The sequence below is a fragment of the Geotrypetes seraphini genome, chromosome 3 (assembly GCF_902459505.1).
Source record: "Geotrypetes seraphini chromosome 3, aGeoSer1.1, whole genome shotgun sequence".
Lineage (NCBI taxonomy): Eukaryota > Metazoa > Chordata > Amphibia > Gymnophiona > Dermophiidae > Geotrypetes > Geotrypetes seraphini.
Window position 1 is genome coordinate 412,382,783 of NC_047086.1, and position 24,580 is coordinate 412,407,362.

A 24,580-nucleotide genomic window follows, 5' to 3' on the forward strand; every position below is an offset into this window, starting at 1 on the left:
TCCCCCTATCTTTGCAGGATGTCCTGTCCATTTGACATATCTTCTCTTTCCACGTCTGCCTTCTGTCTTCTCTATCTATCCTGTCTAGCATCTACCCTCTACGTCCTTGTCCTTTTGTAACCCTGTGACCAATATTGCTCTTCTATGTGAGAGCTACAGCCTCAGCACACTGAAGTTGTGGGTTCAAACCCCACACTGCTCCTTGTGACCCTGGCAAGTCACTTAATCCTTCACTGTCCCAGGTACATTAGATAGATTGTGAGTCCACTAGGACAGATAGGGAAAACGCTTGAAATATGTAAACTGCTTTGAGTGTAGTTGTAAAACTACAAAAAGGTGGTATACTAATCTCAATCCCCATCCAGCATTCCCCTTATGTGTCTGTCCCTATCCATCCTCCATGCACAGCATCTCATCTCTGCCCCTCCCCCCACCCTGAGGCTTGTATGTCTCCCTCTCTTCCTTGCTCTCCCCTGCGGTCAGCATCTCTCCCTCCCCGAGTCCAGCAGAATCTCTCCTCCATCCCTCCAGCTCTCCCTTTCTCTGCTCCTAACCAGCAGCCTCCATTTCCAGTCCAGCGTGGCACCTGTCTCTCTCCCCTTACCAACAGAAGCAGCTCCTCCATCCTCCCAACTAGCTCCAGTTTCCATCCTTCCCCTTTCACCCCTACCAAATGCAGATCCCCCTTCACCATCCTTCTCTCTCTCCCCTGACCAGCAGAAGCAGTTCCCCTTTCCCCCACTTCACCATCCTCTGTTTCCCAACCAGAAGCAACTCCCCTTTCCCCCTTACCAGCAGCAGCTCTCCATTCCAACTCCAACCAGTGGCAACAGCAGCTACACCTGCCCAGACAAGCAGTGGCAGCAGCTCAGTGTTTTGACTTGCCTGCCGCAGCACTAGTAGCATCAGCGCAGCAATTAAATTGGGGCCTTTGCTAGGTTGCCCAGGCTCTGAGGAAAGAAGAAGTTGTAGCAGGGATGAGCCGTGGCCCAGCAAAGGCCCCAGGGCTGCCTAAGTGAATTGCTGCACTGACACTACCGGCACTGCTACAGGTAAGTTAAAACACTGAGGGCTTCTGCTGGAGGACAGAAAAAGGATGCTAGTCACCTGGGAGGGCAGGCGGGGTACAGAGGAAGGAGGGCAAGAGACCCCCCTGGGGTATGCGTACTGCATGTTGGGAACCTCTGCTTTAGGTGATACCTTCAAGCATTTGTTACAACTGGTGGCATCATGGTTTAGCTCTAGATATCTTATTTAAGCCTTTTGATAGTTCGCTATGGACATCTTCTGGCATCTCGCCTGCTTATGTGACACTTATCCAATTAAACAATTGTGAAAAGACTGCCTGAGATGGAGCCACCAATGTTGTATAGTATAAAAAAAATCCTAGACAGTGGAAATATTAAAAATGCCTGAGTAAACCTAAGCAGTAAATTTGGCTAGAAAAGGCTGCTCAGGAAATGTGACAAAGCCTCGTTTCCATTGGATGAGATCAATCACTTGGATGTTTATGTTTATTTAATCTTTGCAGCATAATTTACATGTAGTATTTCATGTCCAAAGCTTACTATACTCTGTTGTCATTATTAATGGTTGTCGTCCACCAGTGCAGACTGCAATTCTCTGACACAGTAAAATCTTCATAGTGTCCAGTCAGGCTTCGTAAAGTATTGCTGGCCACATTGAACATAAGTGAGGATTGACTCTCTGCTGTCCAAACACTGAGCTACAAACCTATGACAGAAGCATTGCACACCTGTTTTGTAGCTACCTTGAAATAGGACAAACAGCTACCTCGTTCCATCCCATTTATCAGAAACAGCTTTCACAGAAAAAAGTCATGATAAAATAGTGCAAGAATGTAGTATTTTTTTTTTTTTTTGGGGGGGGGGGGGTCAACAAGCAAGAGCACAGATTATGTCCCCCAGGAATGATATCAGTATTATGCCAGGGCATGGATATGGAGCTGGGATATATTGTCACACATGACATTCCCCTTGGAAATGATGCCGTGATACAATGCGATGCCGACTACACTTTCTAGGTCTTAGCCTGGGATAAAACAAAGGTTACTAATTCTAGCCTAATATCCAGGGCCTAAAGACCAGACTAGGTTGCACTGGGAATGTTATTCAGGATTAAGGCACATCCTACCACTCAGGAATGATGCCTGAATAAAGTGAGGTACTGTATATCCACAGCATGAAGCACAGCCTAGCCCTATCCAGGAGTGATACCCAGATAGAGGGTGGGAATGTCTATGCACTGCTGGGATAAATGAGGTGCCATCTATACTTGCCTTGATAAGGTGAGGTAAAGTTCATGCCCACTCCGCTCCCCCCAAGAACAATGCCTGGATAAACGAGGAGCAGTCCATCCCTGTCTAGGGACTGTGCCTGGGTAAAGCGAGGTGCAATCTGTCCCTCCCTGGGAACAGTGTTGGGGTAAAATGAAGCAGAGTCTATCCCTCCATGGGGACAGTGCCAGGGCAAAGCAAAGAGCAATCCATCTCTCCCTGGGGATGATGCTGGGACAAAAGGAGGCGCTGTCCATCCCTTGCTTGCAATTCATTTCTCCAGGGGGCAGTGCCAGGACAAGATGAGGTGCCGTCCATCCCTCCATAGGGTAAAGGGGCGTGCAATCTGTCTCTTCCTGGGGACGGTGCCAGGGTAAAGGTTAGGAAGCTATGCACTATGTTTCAGATTTAAGCACAATCAAAAATAAAATAAACCTAAAGGAATTAGCAATAAGAAACAAGGAGGAGAGAGAAGACAAAATAAACCTGAAAGCTGACACTACGCACTGATTGAAGCTCCTTCCCTAGCCTGGTCTAAGTCTATTCATTGTCACTGCAGGTTGGATCCAAGCTACGTCAGAGGGCTTCTTGGCTGGCGGTCAGATATTCCTCTGCTCTCTTGTGGGCCTCCAGGGCCTTTATAGTGTACACATCCTGGGGCAGCTCAGACTTGCGACGCAGGAGAGTCTTTTCCTTCTTGGGGTCTTTCAGTATCTGAAGAGAGGAAAGCAATATTGGTAAGAAGAAAAGTGACAGACTGCCCAACGAATCCCTCCCCCTGCAAGCAAGAAAGGTGAAAACGGGCACTACAAGAACATATGCGGAGGAAAGGACTGGGAGCCGAAAAGGCTTGGAGCTGTCAATTCCCTCACTGCACCACATAAACTATGACACAACTCGCTGGATAACTGGAACTCTATACCAATCCATATAAGAGAAGAATCTTCACTTGACTGCTTTAAATCAAAGTTAAAGCCATTCCTATTTAAAGGCTCCATTGATTTATAACTCTTTATCTCTAGATTCTCATACAGACAGGACCCTCCCTATTGTCCTTCTGTCCTAGTCACTGATAGAGTTCTACCCCCATCCTACTATTTGTCAATATAACCCCCAATTTTATAACTATGTACTCCGCTTAGAAGTTTGATAAGCGAAATAACAAATCTTAAATAAACTTGGAAGACTGGCAAGAGCAAAGCAAGACTTTTGGCCACTGCTGATCTGGTGTCAGCATTTTGGCCAGGCTGGAAGTTTGCCTGCTGGCATCCAAAAGTCCTCTCCCCCACACCCTCAATGCACTGACTGGTACTGCAGCTGGGGGTCCTTGAGCAGAAGGGAAATGTGGGCTGATGGTTCCTGTGAGGTAGGACAGAACAAGCGTTCTGAATAAGTATCCTTCCACTCAGGTACCACTTGGGGCAGCACCAAGGAGACATGGATGGCTTGTTCCGTGTCAGCTACACTGGGTTCCTTTTTGATTGAGAATGGTTGCCTTCTTCTTGTCTCCCATAGTAACATAGTAAATGACTGCAGATAAAGACCCAAATGGTCCATCCAGTCTGCCTTACCTTACCCTCTCTTTAAATTACCGATTTAATTAAAATTTTATTTTTTCTTAACTATTTCTGGGCTAGAACCCAAAGCCAAGTACTGAGCTTAGGATTCATCTACTGAAGTCTCTGTCAAAGCTCACTCCAACCCATCTAAACCATCCCAGCAATCAAAGCCCTCCCCAACCCATCCTCGACCCATGTCGACATCCCCTTTTAGTTCTCAAAGTACTCAATGCAAAATTTGCAGTGGATATCCCATGCTACCTCCAAGATAGATTGAGAAGGGACTGCTGGCAGTGGAAGCCTCATTCATCAATCCTCCTGTCATCATAGGCTCAAAGTCCATCCTAATGGCATCCTTTTTTCAGTTCTTTCTGCAAGGAATGGGGCGTGTCCTGAGAACATCTGGAATGTACCACAGGACTATCAGCTTCTTAGGAATGGTAGGCACACAGATCAGTGCTGAGCTATTTGCCTCATCTCAGATTTGCTCATGATCTTAGGACCTGGACCTAGACTTGGGGCTTGGACTGTGCCTGTGCCTAATATATTGAGAATTCCCTGTGGTTGTGATCTTCTTTTCAATAGATTTCTCAAGGTATGAAAGGGGGAGCCATTGATGTACCACTTTTGTTGCTGCAGTCAGGGGTCCTTAAGCAGAAGGGAAATTTGGGTTGCCCTAGGCAGTTTCCTGTGAGGGAGGACACAACAGGCTTCCTTAAGAACCACTCTTTCTGACAGGCACTATTTGGGGCAGCCCACATTTCCCTTTTGCTAAAGGACCCCCAATAGCAGCAATGAGCCCTGCTCTTGAGTACTGGAAGTCAGTGCATGGGGTGAGGGGTAGGACTTTTGGATACCAGAGTCCAAAATGTCATTGTGGCCAAAACTATTGCAGCCAAAAGATCTGCACCTTTACAGTGGTGCTGAAATACATAGTAACATAGTAGATGATGGCAGATAAAGTCCCGAATGGTCCATCCAGTCTGCCCAACCTGATTCAATTTAAATTTTTTAATTTTTTCTTCTTAGCTATTTCTGGGCAAGAATCCACAGCTCTACCCAGTTCTGTGCTTGGGTTCCAACTGCCGAAATCTCCATTAAAACCTACTCCAGCCCATCTATACCCTCCCATCCATTGAAGCCCTCCCCAGCCCATCCTCCACCAAATGGCCATATACAGACACAGACTGTGCAAGTCTGCCCAGTACTGGCCTTAGTTCAATTTTTAATATTATTTCTGATTCTAAATCCTGTGTTCATCCCACGCTAGGCTTCCCTGCTGTCAACTCGCTTCTGGAGCAAACCGAGTACTTTTTCCCCTTGAAAAGTGCTCATTGCTCTTAACACAACACAACTAAGAAAAAAAAAGTGACAGTTGAAAAACAGTAAATTAGATTAAATTTAAAGGGAAAGAAACCCTTCAAACCAGCACTGCCTCAGAATTTATTTATTTTTTCTTCACAGAACAGACTTCACTGGCTCTCAAAGCAGTATGAAAGTCAGGGGAGGGAAGTTTCATGGCGACTCCAGGAAGTACTTCTTCACCGAAAGAGTGGTGGATCATTGGAACAGACTCCCACTCCAGGTGATAGAGGCCAGCAGCGTGACGGATTTTAAGAGAAAATGGGATACTCATGTGGGATCGTTAAGGGAGTAAACTCAGGGGGGAGGGATACTTGGAATGGGCAGACTTGGTGGGCTATAGCCCTTTTCTGCCGCTTTTTTTCTATGTTTCTATGCCTTACTTGAATTTGGGGCAAGTTAGGGAGGTAGAAGGGACCCAGCATGAGACCTGTCGGGTTGACACCCCCCCCTCCCCCCGAAGTCAGACAACCCCCAAACAAGGCCCACCCAAGCTCAATCCGGCACCAAAAAGGGGACAAGGAGCCCTATACAAATTCCAACAGCCCTACCAAGGGAAATAAGTTACAATTCACTCATACCTGCTGGAGACAGAAGACCGATAGACTAAGGAGGAAGTCACCTATTATGTACTATTCCAAAGTTTTGTCTATGTCTCCACTTGCTAGTCATGACGAGATAACCCATCTGTAAGATCTATGGAGAGTTGTTAAAGAATGTTTGATTTTTCTGTTATTTTGCAGCCCTTGCAGCTCACCTGTAACCAAGCATGTGCATGTTCTATAAATCTTTGAGTTTGGTTACAAAATCAAATGAGTTTTCTGGCTTTGACAAGTTTCTCCCTGTCCCCACATGAACTCAATTTCCCCGTCCTGTCCCAGCGAGTGTTGTCACTGTCCTTGTCTCCGACCCATTCCTGTAAGTTCTGCCTTAACTGCACAAGCCCCAAACACTAAGACTCCCCTTTTACAAAATGTATGCTAAGCATTTTAGCATGCACTAAACACTAACGCATGCATGTATAGTCTATGGCCACGTTAGCATGCGCCAAAACGCATAGCGCACCTTAGTAAAACGGGGTTAGTGTTTGAGGTTTGTGTAGAGTACAGAGCTTGCAGGAATGGGGAAAAAAAAAATTGTCCGTGTCACTCTCTCAACTAAAAATGAGCTAAATTTAAGTACAGTGGTATCTCGGTTTACGAGTGTTTTGCAAGACGAGCAAAACATTTGCAAAATCGGTGCCTCGGAAACCGAGCATGGCTCGATTTATGAGCGCCCCCCGTAATCCGGTACCCAAAGGTTTCAAGGTTTATTAAAAATTTGATTAATCGCCTATCACAAATCTAAGCGATATACATTAATTTTAAGAGGGGGAGAAATACAAATTTAAAATAATTAACAAAGCCAAACTAACCAAACTTGTTTCTTGTACAAAACAGATGTACAAGAAACAAGAGGAAAAGGGATGAACTACAATATATGCAGTCAAAGAAAGAAACTAGAGAATGACACGGTGGCTGTTACCCGCGGCTAGCTGCGGGTAACCCACCAAAACGGTGAGGAAAAACCTGTGTTCACCGTGGCTATGAGGACAAGGCCATTCACCGCCCCATGGAGCGGTGAATGGCCTTGTCGCCGCAGTTAAGGGAGGGAACGCGCATGGTCACCTATCGCGCTCCCTCCCTCCTTGCTGCCGCCCTCCTTACTGCCACTGCCGAGTTTAAAGCGCTTCCTACTCCCTCTCTGCCCCTTACCTTCGTGGCCGCAATGTCTAAACTGCCTTCTTACAGCAGCCGGAGCGTCGAAGCTGCATGTGGCTGCCATTAAGGTCATCTCTGACGCAACTGGAAGTTGCATCAGAGACGATCTTTCCAGCAGCCATATGCAACTTCAACACTCCGGCTGCTGTAAGAAGGCAGTTTAGACATTGCCGGCCACAGGTAAAGGGCAGGGAGGTTTGTCGAACCGGCTAAGAGGTGTTCTCACTGCAGGGGGGGGGGGGTGAAAGCGCCATGAAGGTAAGGGGCAGGGAGGGAGAGAGGGAGTAAAGGTGGGGTGGAGAGGAAAAGATGCTGAAGAGAAATTGGTAAAACAGAGTGGGGAGAAGGACACTGAAAGGACATGGGGAAGACAGAGTGGGGAGAAGGACGCTGAAAGCATATGGGAAAGACAGTGAGGAGAAGGACGCTGAAAGGATATGGGAAAGACGGGGGTAGAAGGACGCTGAAAGCACATGGGGAAGACCGAGTGGGGAGAAGGACGCTGAAGGGAAATAAGGCAGAGAGATTGGGAGAAGACGCTGAAGAGAAATGGAGAACAGAGAGTGGGGAGAAGATGCTGAAGGGAAATGGGAAAGAGAGAGTGGGGAGAAGGACGCTGAAAGGACATGGGGAAGACAGAGTAGGGAGGACGCTGAAAGGACATGGGGAAGACAGAGTGGGAGAGGACGCTGAAGGGAAATGGGGAAGAGAGAGTGGGGAGAAGATGCTGGCAGGGAAGACGACAGAGATGCCAGACTGTGGGGGAAGTGGAGGGAAGAAGATGGGTGCCAGACCAATTTGGAGGGGGGAGAAAGGGAGAGGTACAGTAACAGAGCAAATGGAAGACGCAGAGAGAAGAGAGATAGTGGATGGAAGAATTGAATGAGAAGATGAGGAAAGCAGAAAACAGACAACTAAGGTAGAAAAAAAAAATTCTATTTTTTTTTTTTTTTTTTGCTTCAGGATAAAGTAGTATATTAGTTGTGTTGATAAAATTTATAAACAAAGCCCTGCCAGCTGAACATCTCTTTCTCCAGTTCAGCAGCCAGAACTTTGATTTATAAGGAAGGAATAAGCTAAATATTGCAGTACTGAGGCTTGTATGGATGCTGCGGGGACAGTGACGGGGTGGTGAATGGGATGGCAGTGACGGGGCGGTGAAGGGGACGGTGGGCCAGGGACAGTGCAGTGACGGGGACAAATTTTTCCCCCGTGTCATTCTCTAAAAGAAACATAGAAGGGAAAGACAAAAGGGAAGGAAAAATGATTCAAAAACTGTCTTTACAGAGTCCAGGAAGATAACAGAATCAATGTTTTGAAAGCATCTCTATATAAGAAGCTTTTTAAAGCTCCTTTGGATTTATCTATATTGGGAGGGTAGGGAGTTCCAGATAGGGGGCGGGGGGGGGCAGTTACAGCATATGAAGTTGTACGACGTGTGTGGAAAAAGAGGGGACAAAGAGTCAATTTTGGTATGAAGATCTAAGAATTCTTGAGGGAGCGTGTGGAATGAGCAATTTATCAATGAAGACGGGTTGTCTGAATTTAAGCTTGCACAACACAGCAGGATCCTGAGCAGGAGCTGAGAGAGGTTCTGCTAAGGGAAAGAAAATCTCCATTGGAATATCTTACCTGCTGGCATTCAGGAGGTTATTTCATTGTCCTCTTTTTTAGTTCAGTACTCTGCTTTTTCAGCAAAGTCAGTTTAGTCAATAGTGTAGCCTTTAGAGTCTCTGAGAGTTTATATATAAAAAGTGTTTTAGTCTAGATCAGTGTCCTGCAAACTTTTCGGCCGGAAGGTACACTAAACCCAGTGCCCCGGGCAGAGAGCACCCAGAAGTGTGTGGATGTCGAAATGATGACATCCTGCGCATGCGCAGAGGCCCATCTGGCCACGACCCTGAACCTGTCACTTTGGTGGGGAATCCTGGAGGAGGGGAGGTGCGGAGAGAGGAGGAGAGTGTCTCTCGCCATGACAGGCATGTTCTATAAGCAGTCTCCTCCTTGCTCGTGTCTTGTCGGGGCATACCTGGAATCTACGGTGGCACACAGTTTGCAACACACTGGTCTAGATTAGTATTTTAGTTTGCATTTCGGAGCACAGGACACATATAGCAGTTGAGGAAAGTTTTGTTTAATGTTTAACTCCTGCCCAAGCTCCCCTGGCTTGATCTCAGATTTATAGTTCCTTGAACCAATTAGAAGGCTACAAACATAATTAGCTAGCAATAAGAAATTGTCTGAGAAATCCCTAGAAGGTAACCTACCAATTACAACATTGCAAAATAATAATAAAAATTAAACATTACCATAACCTAACCTAACATGTAACTAGCAATCTTAGAAGAACTTAGAATACATATTCCCATTCTCATAGTAACTTAAGAAAGAAATCACCAATATTAAGATGCAGGCAGCAGTCCAGTAGCAAGATGGGGGCTATCCAGTCTTTTGCACTGAGTGTCACATGTTTGATATCTTCCAGTTGGTGAGAGGTCTTATGTATGTGCGCAGTATAAAGAGCTCCTAGCACTCAGGGAATGGGTCCAATCTCTTGAGGCTAGAGTAGCAGACGGAGGAGCTAAGGGAGACAGAGAGGTACATAGAGAAGACCTACAGAGACGTTGTAGAAAAGTCCCATCCAGTCTGGTAGCCTCTGTGCTGCCTCAGAGGAGGGAGGTTTTCATATAGGAAAGCATCACCCTGGTGAAGTAGGAGGCAACCCTATAGCCAGGACCTGCCTACCAGGGGATGCAATGTCCTCTTGCACCAAGGATGTGTCTCCAGGGGCTTCTGCCCAAGAGGGAATGGTTAGGACAGCTGTTAAAGTGGGAGATTTGATCATTAAGCATGTAGATAGCTTGATAACTGGTAGACGTGAGGATCGCTTGGTTACTTCCCTGCCTTGTGCGAAGGTGGCGGACCTCACACGTCACTTAGATAAGATTTTACACAGTGCTGGGGAAGAACCTGCTGTCTTGGTACATGTGGGTACAAATGACATAGGGAAATGCAGTAGGGAGGTTCTCGAAGCCAAATTTAGACTCTTAGGTAGAAAGTTAAAATCCAGAACCTCCAGGGTAGCATTTTCAAAAGTGCTCCTTGTTCCATGCACAGATCCCAAAAGAAAGGCAGAGCTCCAGAGTCTCAATGCATGGATGATGCAGGGAGAAGGGTTTTAGATTTGTTAGGAACTGGGCGACATACTGGGGAATGGGGAGCCTATTCCGCAAAGATGGGCTCCACCTTAACCAGGGTGGATCCAGGCTGCTGGCATCAACATTTAAAAAAGAGATAGAGCAGCTTTTAAATTAGAAACTGAGAGAAGGCCAACAGACGCTCAAAAGAGCATAGTACTAAAGGTAAAATTATGTTCTTACCTGTTAATTTTCTTTCCTTTAGAAGCAGCAGATGAATCCAGAGACCAATGGGATAGCTCACTTCTACCAGCAGGTGGAGATAGAGAAACTGATTAACAGGTGTACTTATTTGCTGGCACTCCTCCTGTCTCATCAGTATAGCTCCTTGCCCAAGCACATTTAACCATCAGTAGGTATAGCATGTAAAAAACTTCTTTCCCAGAACACCTCGCGAACAGCAACGATACAGAATACAATCATGAACAACACCCAATCACTAAAAGCTGTACACGAAAAACTGACAACCAGATATCAGAAAGGGTGGGGCTCTGGATTCATCTGCTGCTTCTAAAGGAAAGAAAATTAACAGGTAAGAACATAATTTTACCTTCCTTAGCAAAGCAGCAGATGAATCCAGAGACCAATGGGATGTAGCAAAGCAATCCTTAATTTGGGTGGGAAGCAAACGCCGCCTTCGCAACGACCGAAGCATCAAAAAAACCCTATCGCATGTGCCCGCACATCCATGCAGAGACGCGGAGAGAAGGTACTCTCGGAAGACCAGTTAGCCGTGAGACAAATCTCCTCCAAGGCAAAAAACCCTCTGGGCCGAGCCCAAGAAGCAGCCATCGCTCCAGCGGAATGGTCATGAAGTTCAATCGCCACCCGCTCCCCTGCCAGCAGGCAAGTATAAAGAATGTCCTCCTGGACCATTGAGCGAGGTAGGCATCGGACGCCGCCATATGCCTGAGGCGTCTCTTGAAGAATCCCAAAAAGGAGATATAAACCACTAACAGTTGTTAGAAACCGATCTCGCGGAGAACGCTACATACGTTTCAAAAAATGCAGTGAATAAAAGTACTGCTTCCACGATCTCCTTCCAGGAAGAAGGAAGGAAAAGCGAGCATGATGTAAAAGAAAGGATGACCCCCCCTAGAAAGAAATAGTGGTACCATCCGAACTGACACCCCATATGACGGAAATAAGGAATAGGAATCCCCGTTGAACAAGGCCTGCAACATCGCCACTGCAAAGCTGAAGCCATGACCACAAGGAATCCCATGGTCAACCGCACAGCTCTTTAGAGCCCCAAAGGACAAGGCTAAAATGAAGCCATCGGAACTTAGAAGAAGTACGTGAATGAATTACACCAAACCGGGCTTTCTAAGAGGCGCATGAATATACCGCCTTCTGTTCAGGAACTGAACTACAGGAAGCTGAGAAGTCAGCGAAGGGCCATATACCTAGTTCCTGTAACAAGCCAAGAATGGTAATTGAAGCTGAAGGGAATTGAACGCTATGCCATCGGCAATATACCTGTGCTAAAAAGGAACTCAGGAAGGGTGCAACTGCTGAGAAGTATTCAAGAAAGGAAACACCTCCAAAAGGAAGCAGAAGCCACAGGAGAAGACGTCTGTAGCGCCTGGATAAGAGAAGAAACAACCTGCTTCGCATTACCGTGACACGCCAGTCAAGACTGCTCAAAAGCTAAGTCGTAATACCAAAGTAGTATGAATATCCATGTTGATCTCAATCAAGGAGAGCAAAGTCGGAGATCAAAGGAAACTTCTCAGTCCGGCTGTCGAAAGGCTCAACAGATCCACATAGCAAGGATGGCGTAGCCAAGCCAGAGATTGTACCAATACTGTGCCCCTAAAGCGAGCTTGAGATGGCAAATCCAAGCTATCATCAGCCAGGGGAAAACAGTGAAAAAGAGAAACCAGAGGAGTTTTTTTTTTTTTTTTTTTTTGTTGTTGTTTTTTTTTAAAGCCTACAGCACCTGGTATTCCCAGGTGGTCACCCATCCAGGTACTAAACAGGCCCTATCCTGGTTGGCTTCTGAGACCAGACGGGATCGGGCACATTCAGGGTGGTATGGCTGTAAGAAAGAAGCCACACTGTTACCCCCTTTAACTCCCACTTCCTGTGCCCGCCTAAGAAGCTAGGAAGCATGGAATTGTGAGACGAGGCCATGAGGTCAAGTTCCAGGAGATCTTATTTCCACCACAAAAAAAGTGGAACACCTGAGCCAAAATTCCCAATAACCAGGATGTAGAAGATATCACTATAACTAACGTCTACACTTCTAGAGCGTACGCAGTGCTGTACACAGTAACATCCAATAAATGGGTTATGCTCAGATTTCACAGAGAGAAAGACTAACCAAACTCTTTTCCTGTCCTGAAAAATGATCGGTCAACCGAATAGAAAGATGAGGGTCCACCCATCGAAGTAGAACAACCACTGTACCTGGCAACTGAGTACATCACCTACTGCCCAAGCTGCAGAGAAACACCCCCATCATAATACTGACTGAAAGGGCCCTCAGCGGCATTCCGGAAGAATGGTCTGAAGCTCCAGAAAGGAAGCCTGACCATGCTCAAGAGTAGAAGAAGGAACCAGAACTTAGTCGCCTCTGAAGACCAGACTCCTGAAGCTGAGGATGGAAGCCACCGAGCCCCCCAACCCGACAGTCCGGAATAGTCGGTGGTCATAAGCTAGTCCAGGAAAGACCGAGGCATGCCCTGGAAAGACAATCTTTCTGAGCCCCCAAATCATACAAAGCTATGCAGGAGAAGCCTAGCAACTAATAGGAGCCCAGAGATACCGAGAACCACTGGAATAAAAGCGGCTGCTGAGCGTTAGAAGGGAAAGCAAGCCGAGGTTCCCAGAGGGGTCAGCAATATGGATGCTAAAACCTGAACAGAATCCCATACTCTTAGCCATAGTAAGCGAAGAACGCCAATCTGAGATCGAGACTCCACACTCAAGGCTCTGGAAAGAAAAACAAGTCTCCCCTATAAGAATAACAGCATCAACCCGATATACCTATAACTAGTATAGGAAAAAAGAGCACTGCAAATATGAAGATGCGCATGTAAAGAATTGAGGAAAAGACACCACCCGCTTCGTGTCAGTCAAAAGACTCGACTGGAAGTCGTCCGAATCAAGCAGGCAGTCACGCATAAATCAGACAAATCGCCTGGCAGTGCCAACGACCCCCTGGGTAGGTGAAATGGAATGTGCCCAAACCGAAAGCGCTGCTCCAAGAGAGGCAGGCCAACCTAGTGCTGACTCAGAGTCCATAGAGAAAATGTAAATATCTTCCCCGTTTGACTGCAGAAATGGGTAACCCTGAGAAACTAATGCAGCCGAATGGAATCCAGCCTGCCCAAAGCCCCCATCTTGGCCACCCACTAATAAGTGGTACCCTAAGAACTACAAGAACTGTCCCGAGGACCAGCCACACTTCAAAGAGAAATGCAAAACAGAGAGACTCTGGAAACGTGAGGAGGATGCAAAGGTACAAGCATCCTGAAAAAAGTTCACAGCTCCCTGACCTGACAGTAAGGCGACTACTCCTTCATGAAAAAACTGTCAACCTGGAAAAAGAACACCGTCTTGCGATGTGAAAGGGAGCATGAGGACATTCAGCAACCTGCCTGGGCTGTACGCAAGCAAAGGAAAGACAAGGCGCACCAGGCGTAATCCAGAAGCAGCATACGCCTCTCCAGAGAAACGAGCTGTACCTGGCCGAAAATAGACCAGGTTTCCACTCCAAAAGAGAGCGTAAGGGGAGAATTCATTGGGCATACAGTGCCAGCTACCCTACGACCTCGCAAGCAGAGGATCTTGCCCTTAGGGATCAGCCGCCACTAGACCATGCTTCTAGAGCGGAAGGCCGTCTAGCTTTTTTTTTTTTTTTTTTTTAAATAGACTTGAACCTTCGCCTCTTCTTTTGGAGCCATATCAGCTCTACTCCTTAGCTGGGGCTTGAACCTCAGCTCCTTGTTACTAACCCAGCACACAACCCTTGCGCCACCAGGTTTTCACAGACAAGCTGGCCCACAGCAAGAAAAAAAGAATCATCAGGCCTCAAGAGCGACCCTCAACTCGGAATTCCTGCAACTACCCCGCAGAAACCAGTCTAGAGCCCAAGCCGGCGGACGCAGCACCCAGGCAGAAGGCCTAAGGAAACCTCCAACATCGCCGCACGTTATCGGAACCCCGAGTGAAGAAATGAACCACACGAATGATACACTGGCACGCCCTTGACACCTACTCCACCTTGCTGTTCGCTAACCCCTAAGGCAGCAAAACCCAGCGTAGGCAGCCAAACTCAGGGCAGAAACTTAATGTGGACGTGCCTAGGGATATAAATGGACAGCCCCCAATAACAACCAGTTGCCTATTCTTTTTTTTTTTTTTTTCTTGTTAAGAGAAGCATGTGGACAAACACCACAGCAAATGGAGCACTGCAATACGGGGCACAGCTGAATTCAAACAAAAATAAGCCGCGGTACACGCTTAAGTTAGCTGTAGGACATGAGTCAATGAACCCCGCGGCGCTGGGGGCCCAAGCGCGGGCACTTTCCTGCCAGAATCAAAACCGGCTGGCTCCCCCAATAGCGCTGTACAAAACAGACCGGGAGCTCATAGCAAAAACCGCAGCACATCGCTCCGCAAAGCAGACGGCGAGGCCCGCGCTGAGAACGGCAGCCGCCCAGAATCACTCCCCGAGTATTGCAGTGCTGGCGACCCAAACTCGGACTGTTTCGCGCCAAAATAGGCCGGCTCCTATAACATTGCCGCTCACACCGGACTCGGAGCCCATAGCCGAAGCGTATAAAAAATGCATAACACACCTCGGGGAGGAAAGGGGAAAAGGCGCATGGCTCCCAACAGTAGGGGAGCACAAGCTCGCACCACCTGCGCTATAGAACGATTCAGCTCCATTACAGATACACACCCGGAGCCGTCCTCACAATTTGCGGCCATATCGAGAGCCACACAGTTACATTTACCCACGGGCCATGGCAGTATCAAGAAACAATGTCCCAGAAACTACCAACCCCACAGCACAAGCGCTAGGGTAAGAAAAAGAAGCGCTCCTTAGTTATGCGCAGGAATACAGAGGCCACCTACCTCAATGAAGCAAGCTGATACCATAACATATTCCACCACAAAACAAAACTGCCATAGCTCTTACACAACCACAAAGTTCAGAGACCAGTAGAATAAAACACATACTCACAATCTACTGGATAGTGCCGGAAGACGCCGGCAACACCTGCAGCCTAGCACGAGCAGAGCAAAAAGTCAGCTGTGTAGGCCCCCTTTTTTTTTTTTAATGGGAAAGAAGAAAAATAGGGACCAGGGCAGACCCTCTATCATTGGAGGGAGGGTGAGGCAGGGACAAGGGGGGGCCCAAGTGTAACCTCTAAAGCCGGCACCGATTAGCCGGACACCCCTGTCTCACTGAAGAGAAAAAGCTCAACAGGAGAAACAGAATGGCAGTCTCACTGAAGAGAAAATCTCAACAGGAGGTAATAAAGTTCCAGCCACAGCCAGAATCCAGGAGCTAGTTGAATAGCGACTTCCACCTGCTTGGAGATAGAGAATACTGATGAGACAGGAGGAGTGCCAGCAAATAAGTACTTGTACACCTGTTAATCAGTTTCTCTATCTCCACCTGCTGGTAGAAGTGAGCTATCCCATTGGTCTCTGGATTCATCTGCTGCTTTGCTAAGGAAAAAGGTATCTTTAAAAGATATCATCATAAAAGAGAAGACAGTGCATCCTGATAGTGAGATTGCAATACAGGTAGAACAGGTTTCCTTAAATTTAGAGCAGGCTAATTTTAAAGATTGCAAATTATCTATGCCAACTGCTGAGCAAATTGTAAATAGATATGACAAACATTGTTTGAAATGTCTGTATGTAAATGCTAGAAGCCTAAGAAACAAGATGGGAGAGTTAGAATATATTGCACTAAATGAAAAGATAGATATAATAGGCATCTCTGAAACCTGGCAGAAGGAAGAGAACCAATGGGTCACTTTTATTTTATTTTTATTTATTTTTTTATATACCCCAATACCATGACAAGTTCTAAGCAGTTCACAATAGACAGCCAGAGAAATACAAATAACAAGAAATAGAAAAATGTTTATAAAATAGCAGGAAGTGAGGGGATACATAAGAAAATTATGAGGTGGCAAATTTATCAAAAAGATAGGTCTTTACCAATTTCCTAAAAGATTGGTAGGATATAAACTTTGAGATTGTTTCACTTAGCCAAGTATTCATTTTATCCACTTGGAATGACATTGATAGGGTGGATCGAGTCAGTGGAGGCATAGTGTTATATGTTAAGGAGGGCCTTCAATTGGATGGACTAAGAATTCTACAGGAGCAGAAAAACACCTTGAAATCCCTATGGGCAGAAATTCTGTTTGTAAGGGGGAAAAGGATAGTGATAGGAGTGTAGTACCGATCGCCTGACCAGAATGAACGGAGAGATGCTGAAATGTTATCAGAAATTAAGGAGGCAAAAAAATTGGGTAACACATAAGAACATAAGAATTGCCGCTGCTGGGTCAGACCAGTGGTCCATCGTGCCCAGCAGTCCTCTCAAGTGGCGGCCCCCAGGTCAAAGACCAGTGCTCTAAAATGAGTCCAGCCTCACCTGTGTACGTCCCAGTTTAGCAGGAACTTGTCCAGCTTAGTCTTGAAACCCTGGAGGGTGTTTTCCTCTACAATAGACTCCTGAAGAGCGTTCCAGCTCTCCACCACTCTGTGTGAAGAAGAACTTCCTTACGTTTGTACGGAATCTATCCCCTTTTAACTTTAGAGAGTGCCCTCGCGTTCTCCCTACCTTGGAGAGTGTGAACAGTCTGTCTTTATCTACTAAGTCTATTCCCTTCAGTATTTTGAAGGGCCAGTTTCTTAATCTCTCACTGTAAGGCAACTCCTCCAGCCCCTTATCCATTTTAGTCGCTCTTCTTTGGACCCTTTCGAGTAGTACCGTGTCTTTCTTCATGTATGACGACCAGTGCTGGTCGCAGCACTCCAGATGAGGACGCACCATGGCCTGGTACAACGGCATGATAACCTCTGATCTGTTTGTGATCCCTTTCTTTATCATTCCTAGCATTCTGCTTGCCCTTTTTGCCACCGCAGCACATTGTGCAGATGGCTTCATCGACTTGTCGATCAGAACTCCCAAGTCTCTTTCCTGGGAGGTCTCTCCAAGTACTGCCCCGGACATCCTGTATTCGTGCATGAGATTTTTGTTACCGACATGCATCATTTTGCACTTATCCACGTTGAACCTCATTTGCCATGTCGCTGCCCATTTCTCGAGCTTGATTATGTCACTTTGTAGATCTTCACAATCCCCCTGTGTCTTCACTACTCTGAATAACTTTGTATCATCCGCAAACTTTAGAGAGTAATAATGAGTGATTTCAACTATCCTGAGTATGCTAGGGAGATAAAATTCCTTGATGAAATCAAGGATTGCTTTATGGAGCAGTTGGTTCAGGAATCGAAAAGAGGTGAAGCAATTCTAGATCTAGTTCTTAGAGGAGCACATGAATTGGTGAGGGAGGTAATGGTGTTGGGGCCACTTGATAACAGTGATCATAACATAGAAACATAGAAAATTACGGCAGAAAAGGCCTCGGCCCCTCAAGTCTGCCCACTCTAATGACCCACCCCCTAACTTCACCCCCCAAGAGAGCCCACATGCTATCCCATATTTTCTTAAAATCTGGCACGCTGCTGGCCTCAATCACCTGCAGTGGAAGTTCATTCCAATGATCAACCACCCTTTTGGTGAAGAAATACTTCCTGGTATCACCATGAAGATTCCCACCTTTGATTTTCAATGGATGCCCTCTTGTGGCCGTGGGTCCTTTATGAAAGAAGATATCATCTTTCACCTCGATACGGCCCGTGATATATTTAAACGTCTCAATCATGTCTCCTCTCTCTCTACGTTCCTCAAGTGAGTATAGCTGCAATTTACTCAGCCTTTCCTCGTATGGGAGATCCTTGAGTCCCGAGACCATCCTGGTGGCCATTCGTTGAACCGACTCTACTCGCATCACATCTTTTTGGTAATGTGGCCTCCAAAATTGCACACTGTATTCCAGATGAAGTCTCACCATGGATCTGTACAACGGCATTATGACTTCAGGCTTCCGGCTGACGAAACTTCTGCGGATACAACCCAACATTTGTCTAGCCTTGGAAGAAGCCTTCTCCACTTGATTGGCAGTTTTCATATCTTCACTTATGATCACTCCTAGATCATAGAAACATAGAAACATAGAAATAGACGGCAGATAAGGGCCACGGCCCATCTAGTCTGCCCACCCTAATGTCCCTCCCCTACCTTTGCCCTGTGAATAGATCCCATGTGCCGATCCCATTTGGCCTTAAAATCAGGCACGCTGCTGGCCTCAATCACGTTCTGCTGTAGTCCTAGCTAAGGTCTCCCCATTTAGGGTGTAAGTTCTGCACAGATTTCTGCTGCTAAGGTGCATGACCTTACATTTTTTAGCACTGAAGCTTAGTTGCCAAGTTGAGGACCAATGTTCCAGTAAGAGTAGGTCCTGCGTCATACTGTCGGACAAAGTGCTTTTATCTACTATGTTGCATAGTTTGGCGTCATCGGCGAATAATGTTATTTTACCTTGAAGCCTCTGAGTCAGGTCTCCTATGAATATGTTAAAGAGGATTGGGCCCAAGACCGAGCCCTGTGGCACTCCACTGGTTACCTTTGACGATTCAGAGAGGATACCGTTAACCCTGGAATAGGTTTATACAGGAAATCCAATACAACAGCACTTAACTTTAAACTATGATAACATGAGGAGAATGGCAAAAAAGAAACTTAAACATGTAGCTGCAAAGGTTAAAAATATACATCAGGCATAGATGTTATTTATAAATTCCATCCTGGAAGCCCAGACTAGGCATATTCCATGTATTAAAAAAGGAAGAAGGAAGAACAAATGGCAGCTAGCATGGTTAACAAGTGATGTGAAGGAAGCTTTTAGAGCTAAAAGAGAATCCTTCAGAAAGTGGAAGGATCCAAATGAAAATAACTGTAAACAACACAAGGAATGGCAAGTCAAATGCAAGGCGCTAATAAGAAAAGCGAAGAGAGATCTTGGAAAGAAGACTGTGTTGGAAGCAAAAATTGGTGTGATATACAGGCCTCCTTCACAGACAGAAGAAGTGGATAGAGATTTAATAGCAGACATTCAGAATATATTAAAAAAAGGGGAGGTTTTGCTAATAGGTGATTTCAACATGCTGGATGTTGATTGGGGTATCCCTATTGCAAGGTCTTCTAGAAGTAGGGAGATCCTGGATTCTCTACGGTTCCAGCAGTTGGTAATGAAATCCACGCAGGATGTGGTAATACTGGATTTAGGGGTAAATTATATAAGAAGTGCTGATATAGGCACTGTTCAGTGTGATTCAAGTACAGTTGGGTGCTGTTTAGTGAATCGCGCTGAGCGGCATCTATTTTGGAGGCGCCCAATAAATAGGCCCACTCTAAGCACAACTAAAAGTTAGGCGGCCATGCGAGCGTTTAAGAGCAGCGATTCTGTAACAAAGCGCCTAACACATAGTCACGTCCACACCTAATATGCATAGTGCCTATTTTTTTGAAGGCCACCTAAATTTTTAGAGGCGCCTTGTTACAGAATCACTCTTTCTTGATAGGCGCCAAATTTCAATTATTGCTGATTAAAAAGCTTGATTGTGCTTATTCAATTTAGATAGGCACCTATCTAGATGGGCGCCTCCAAGATAGGTGCTTAACATTAGGTGCTTGTTACAGAATTTGGGCTTCAGTGCTTACAAACAGGGAAAGTGTTTCTGATGTTACAGTGGGTGATCATCTGGCATCCAGTGATCACTGCATGGTACGGTTTAATGTTAAGATGGGTATAGAGAGGGCTCATTCAAAAGCAAAGATTCTAGACTTTAGAAGAACTAACTTTGTTCGGATGGGGGATTATGTCAAGGAATTGTCTGGGTGGGAACGTCTGGAAAGAGTGGAAATGTAGTAGGCAAAACTGAAAGGAGCGATTGTAAGGGCGACAAACCTTTTTGTGAGGCAAGTAAGTAAAAGTTAGAGGAAAAGAAGGCCGCTTTGATTCTCAAAAGTAGTAGCTGAGAAGGTAAGAACATAAGAATAGCCTTACTGGGTCAGACCAATGGTTCATCAAGCCCAGTAACCCATTCTCATAATGGCCATTACAGGTCACTAATACCTGGCCAAAACCCAAGGTGTAGCAATATTCCATGCTACCAATACAGGGCAAGCAGTGACTTCCCCCGTAAGATTACAGAAAGAGGAAGACAGGCAAAAATATCTGGAAAAGTTAAGAGGCTGGTCATGTAGTCAGGAAAGCAAAAATTCAAATTGAAGAAAATAGCTGACATGGCAAAACGGGGAGACAAGACATTTTTTTAGATATATTAGTGATAGGAAGAAGTGCAAAAGTGGCATTGTGAGACTCAAAGATGAAGCTGATAAAGAAAAGGCTGAATTGCTTAATACATATTTCTGTTCTGTGTTCACAGCTGAAGCACCAGGACCGGGACCACAGAAGACAAATGCGAATAGGGATGGAGTAGTGGTAGACCCTGATCGATTTTCAGAAGGTTGTGTTCAAGAAGAGGTAGCTAAAATAAAGGTAGACAAAGCGATGGGGCCAGATGGTGTACATCCGAGGGTGCTAAAGGAACTTAGGGAAGTTCTGGTGGCTCCACTGACTGACATTTTCAATGAGTCTCTAGAGTCGGGAGTGGTACCGGAGGACTGGAGAAGGGCAGATGTGGTCCCTCTCCACAAAAGTGGAAGTAAGGAAGAAGTAGGGAATTACAGGCTGGTAAGTCTGACTTCTGTGGTAAGCAAATTAATGGAAACACTTTTAAAACAGAGAATGGTTGGGGGTCACACGATGCAGAGCTAGAGAGCAGACGCGTGTGTCTCGAGCTCCTGGGCCCCGCTCTCTTCATCGGCATTTGGACTGCTTGGATTTGACTCTTTTACGCTACACTTTCTTTTTAGCGGTAGTGAATCGTGTACCTCTTCGGATTTCCACTTGTGTTGGGGTTATGGCCACTAAAACTGCGGAAAGACCGCGAGAAAGCGAAGACTGCGGAGCCTAAAATGGCGGAGGGTGATGGCCCAGAGAGCCCTAGCGTGAGTTCAGCCTGGGTGGAAGAGGTTGTCGCGGAGGTGAAAGGAGCAATAAAATCCTCCCTAGATCAGCGCCTTCAGTCAATCACGGATAAACTAAACTAAACTAAACCTTAGGTTTATATACCGCATCATCTCCACAATCGTAGAGCTCGGCATGGGCACCTGGAATCCTTAATGGGAGAGTTTACCGCATGCTACCAGCGCGTTTCCCCCTGGAAGACAATGTTTCCCAGGTGACCACAGCGCAGACAGAGATGCAAACCAGGCTCTGTGCTTTGGAGGATAAGTTGGATGATATTGAAAATCGCTCCCGACATGGCAACCTAAGGCTGGTGGGCTTACTGGAGTCCGTTTTGGCGCCTGTACTCCGTGGGTTCATGGAACGCTGGATTGTGGATACCCTAGATTTGTGCTCCGAGACGGGCCCGGTGCACATTGAGCGTGCCCACCGGCTTGGGCCCCAACGTGCCCCTAAGGAGAAGCGAGTGGTAATTTTCAAGCTTCTTAACTACGTGCACAAGATGGAAATCCTGCGAGCGATCCGAATGAAGGGGTCCCTTAAGTTTGAAAATCATACTGTTCTCTGCTTCCAGGATTACTCACTGTGTGTCTCCACCCAGTGATGGGCCTACGCTTCTCTTTGTGCAGATCTTCATTGTAAGCATGTTCAGTTTGCCTTGCTGTATCCTGCCAAGTTAAAGATCTTCTGTGAAGGCAAGGCTCACTTCTTTGACCAACTGGCGGACGCCACTCGCTTTGTGGCTCAGATGGCTATTCCGTCCACCAGTTCAGCCTGCTAACTGTGGCCCTGGATTGAGTTCTCGGTGATGGTTTGTTTTTACTTTGTTGTTGGCATGGCGGCTCCCATTTGACCTTTTCATGGCATTTGCCTGATAGAGCCTGCCGTGCAGTTCTGACCCAGCAGGTGCTGCCTGATTCCACCATTACTAAAGTTTGCTGTTTCTTTGCCCAAGCTGGATGGGGAGCCTTTACTTTGGGCGATTTGATCTCTGCATGGTGCCCTTGGTGTTCTGCATTGCCGGCTGTTCCTGTCTTGTGCTGGGACGCTGCTGCCTGGAGAATTCTACTGGACTGATTTTGGTAGCCTGCTCCTTTTCCTCTTTGCGGCATTGGGACACTTGTTGGGTACTTTGGGGGGTTGCCTGTTGTGTGTGTGGCTGGGTGTGTGGGTGAATGGCTGGCTGGGGTTTGGTTTGTTGGGCTGGGGGTGGTAGAGGGGGGTTTCTTTTTGTGCATCGGCTCATTGTCTGCTGGGGTTTGGCTGGTGCTGGGGTCCTTTTGGCTAAGTTGGTGACCCTCTGTGGAGACAGTATGGGGAGGGTGGAGGACCTTTTGTATCTTGGGTTTGGTGGGGTTCGGGTGACAGCGTGTGGTGTGCTGAGGTTGTTGGTGGGTTCAGCATGTATGGCTGGGGGGGTGGGTTGGGGTTTCTTTGAGGTCAATGCCTTCCCATCCTGTTGGGCTTTGTTGCCCCAATTGTAGTGGGTTTTATGTGGTGTACATGCTGTTGTTTATCTATGTACTGATTTCTTTCTGGATTCTGTCCGGGAGGGCGGGGCTCTGGGAGGGGCTCTGGGCAACCCTGGGTAGTCCCAAGGGACAGAGGTATTTCTGGGGAATGGGGGGATTCCTTTCTTGGGGGTTGGGGTTGGTTGGGTGTAGTTCTGGGGTTAGGGGTTGTTCTTCCTTTCTGGGTTTTTTTTTTTTTAATTTGCTTGTTTCGGTTCTGCTTTTCGTTTTGAGTTGGGGGCCGGGCTGGGGGAGAGCCATCCTGGGGTTTGCGGGCCCTCTATTGGGTTGTGGGTGCTTTTACAGGCCACTCTCCTGGGATTGTGGCATTGGGGGGGGGGGCCGTAGGCTGGGACAGACCCTCCTTCCCTTTTTTATTGCTACCAATTTCATCACTGTTTTTGGCTAGTCCGGGTTCCCATGGTTAAACTGATTTCTTGAAATGTTAATGGGGTTACTTCCCCTGTTAAGCGACAAAAGATATTACAGACCTTGAATCATCATAAGGCGGATATTGTATTTTTACAGGAGACGCACTTGACCTCTCAGGAACATGATAAATTTGCTCGCTGGTGGATTGGATGGGTGGTAGGGGCTTTTGCGTTGCGGCGGAAGGATGGAGTCTTGATTCTCATTTGAAAAACCCTGGCTGTGACAGTGACTAAGGTGTATGCGGACCTATATGGTCGTTTTGCCTTAGTTTCTATCCTTTTAGACCAGACACCTTTGCTTTTCTGTAATATTTATGCACTGAATGTCTATGATAAGGCTTTTTACCATTCTTTGTTAACACAAGCAATGCCTCCGCTGGGTCAGACCTGAGGTCCATCATGCCCAGCAGTCTGCTCACGCGGCGGCCCAACAGGTCCAGGACCTGTGCAGTAATCCTCTTTCTATACCCTTCTACCCCCTTTTCCAGCAGGAAATTGTCCAATCCTTTCTTGAACCTCAGTACCGTACTTTGCCCTATTACGCCCTCTGGAAGCGCATTCCAGGTGTCCACCACAAGTTGGGTAAAGAAGAACCTCCTAGCATTCGTTTTGAATCTGTCCCCTTTCAACTTTTCTGAATGCCCTCTTGTTCTTTTATTTTTCGAAAGTTTGAAGAATCTGTCCCTCTCCACTCTCTCTATGTTCAAGGCTTTGAGTGATTTTCCTGATTTGCCTCGGGTGTCTGGGGGCGATTTTAACCTTGTTCATGATCCTACTGTTGACAAGTCCAATCCCCGTCCATAGGAGCGCATTGATTCCTTACCTTTGCTCGACCCTGGATCTGGTGGATGTTTGGCGCACTCTCCATCCTGGGGAATGAGATTACACTCACCTATCCCGTGCTCATGGCACTCAATCTCAGATAGACTACTGGCTTTTGTCTACTAGTCTTTTCTCTTCTACAACTGCTGCAGGGATCAGTCCGTATTGCGTTTCATGCTTTTGTTTGGTGCACCTTGAGTGTGGGGGCGGGTGGGAGTGGCGCTCGTCGGTGGCGTTTCCCTCCGGCTTTATATAAGGATCCCAGCTTTCTTGATCATTTGCTTAGGAAATGGAAGGACTTTTAGTTTCACCATGCAGCCCATCAGGATGATTCTGTGCTTTACTGGGATGCAGCTAAGGCAGTATTGTGTGGCGAGATTATTGCCTATGCTAGCTTCAAGAAGAGGACTCGAGATAGAGATTTTGCATTTGGAACGGCAGGTC

At 46.6% G+C, this 24,580-nt stretch overlaps 1 protein-coding gene and 1 pseudogene across 1 annotated transcript in view; both read right to left on the minus strand.

Moving 5' to 3' along the window:
* Positions 1-1,867: 1,867 nt before the first annotated feature.
* The window catches only part of PPP2R5D (protein phosphatase 2 regulatory subunit B'delta), a 391,698-nt gene continuing 368,985 nt past the window's right edge, over positions 1,868-24,580 (minus strand). The window contains exon 16 of the mRNA XM_033937705.1: positions 1,868-3,010. Within this exon, the coding sequence (XP_033793596.1) occupies positions 2,873-3,010 (138 nt within the window). The 3' untranslated portion in view covers positions 1,868-2,872. The remainder of the gene's footprint in view (positions 3,011-24,580) is intronic.
* LOC117358353 lies at positions 12,105-12,223 on the minus strand (annotated as a pseudogene).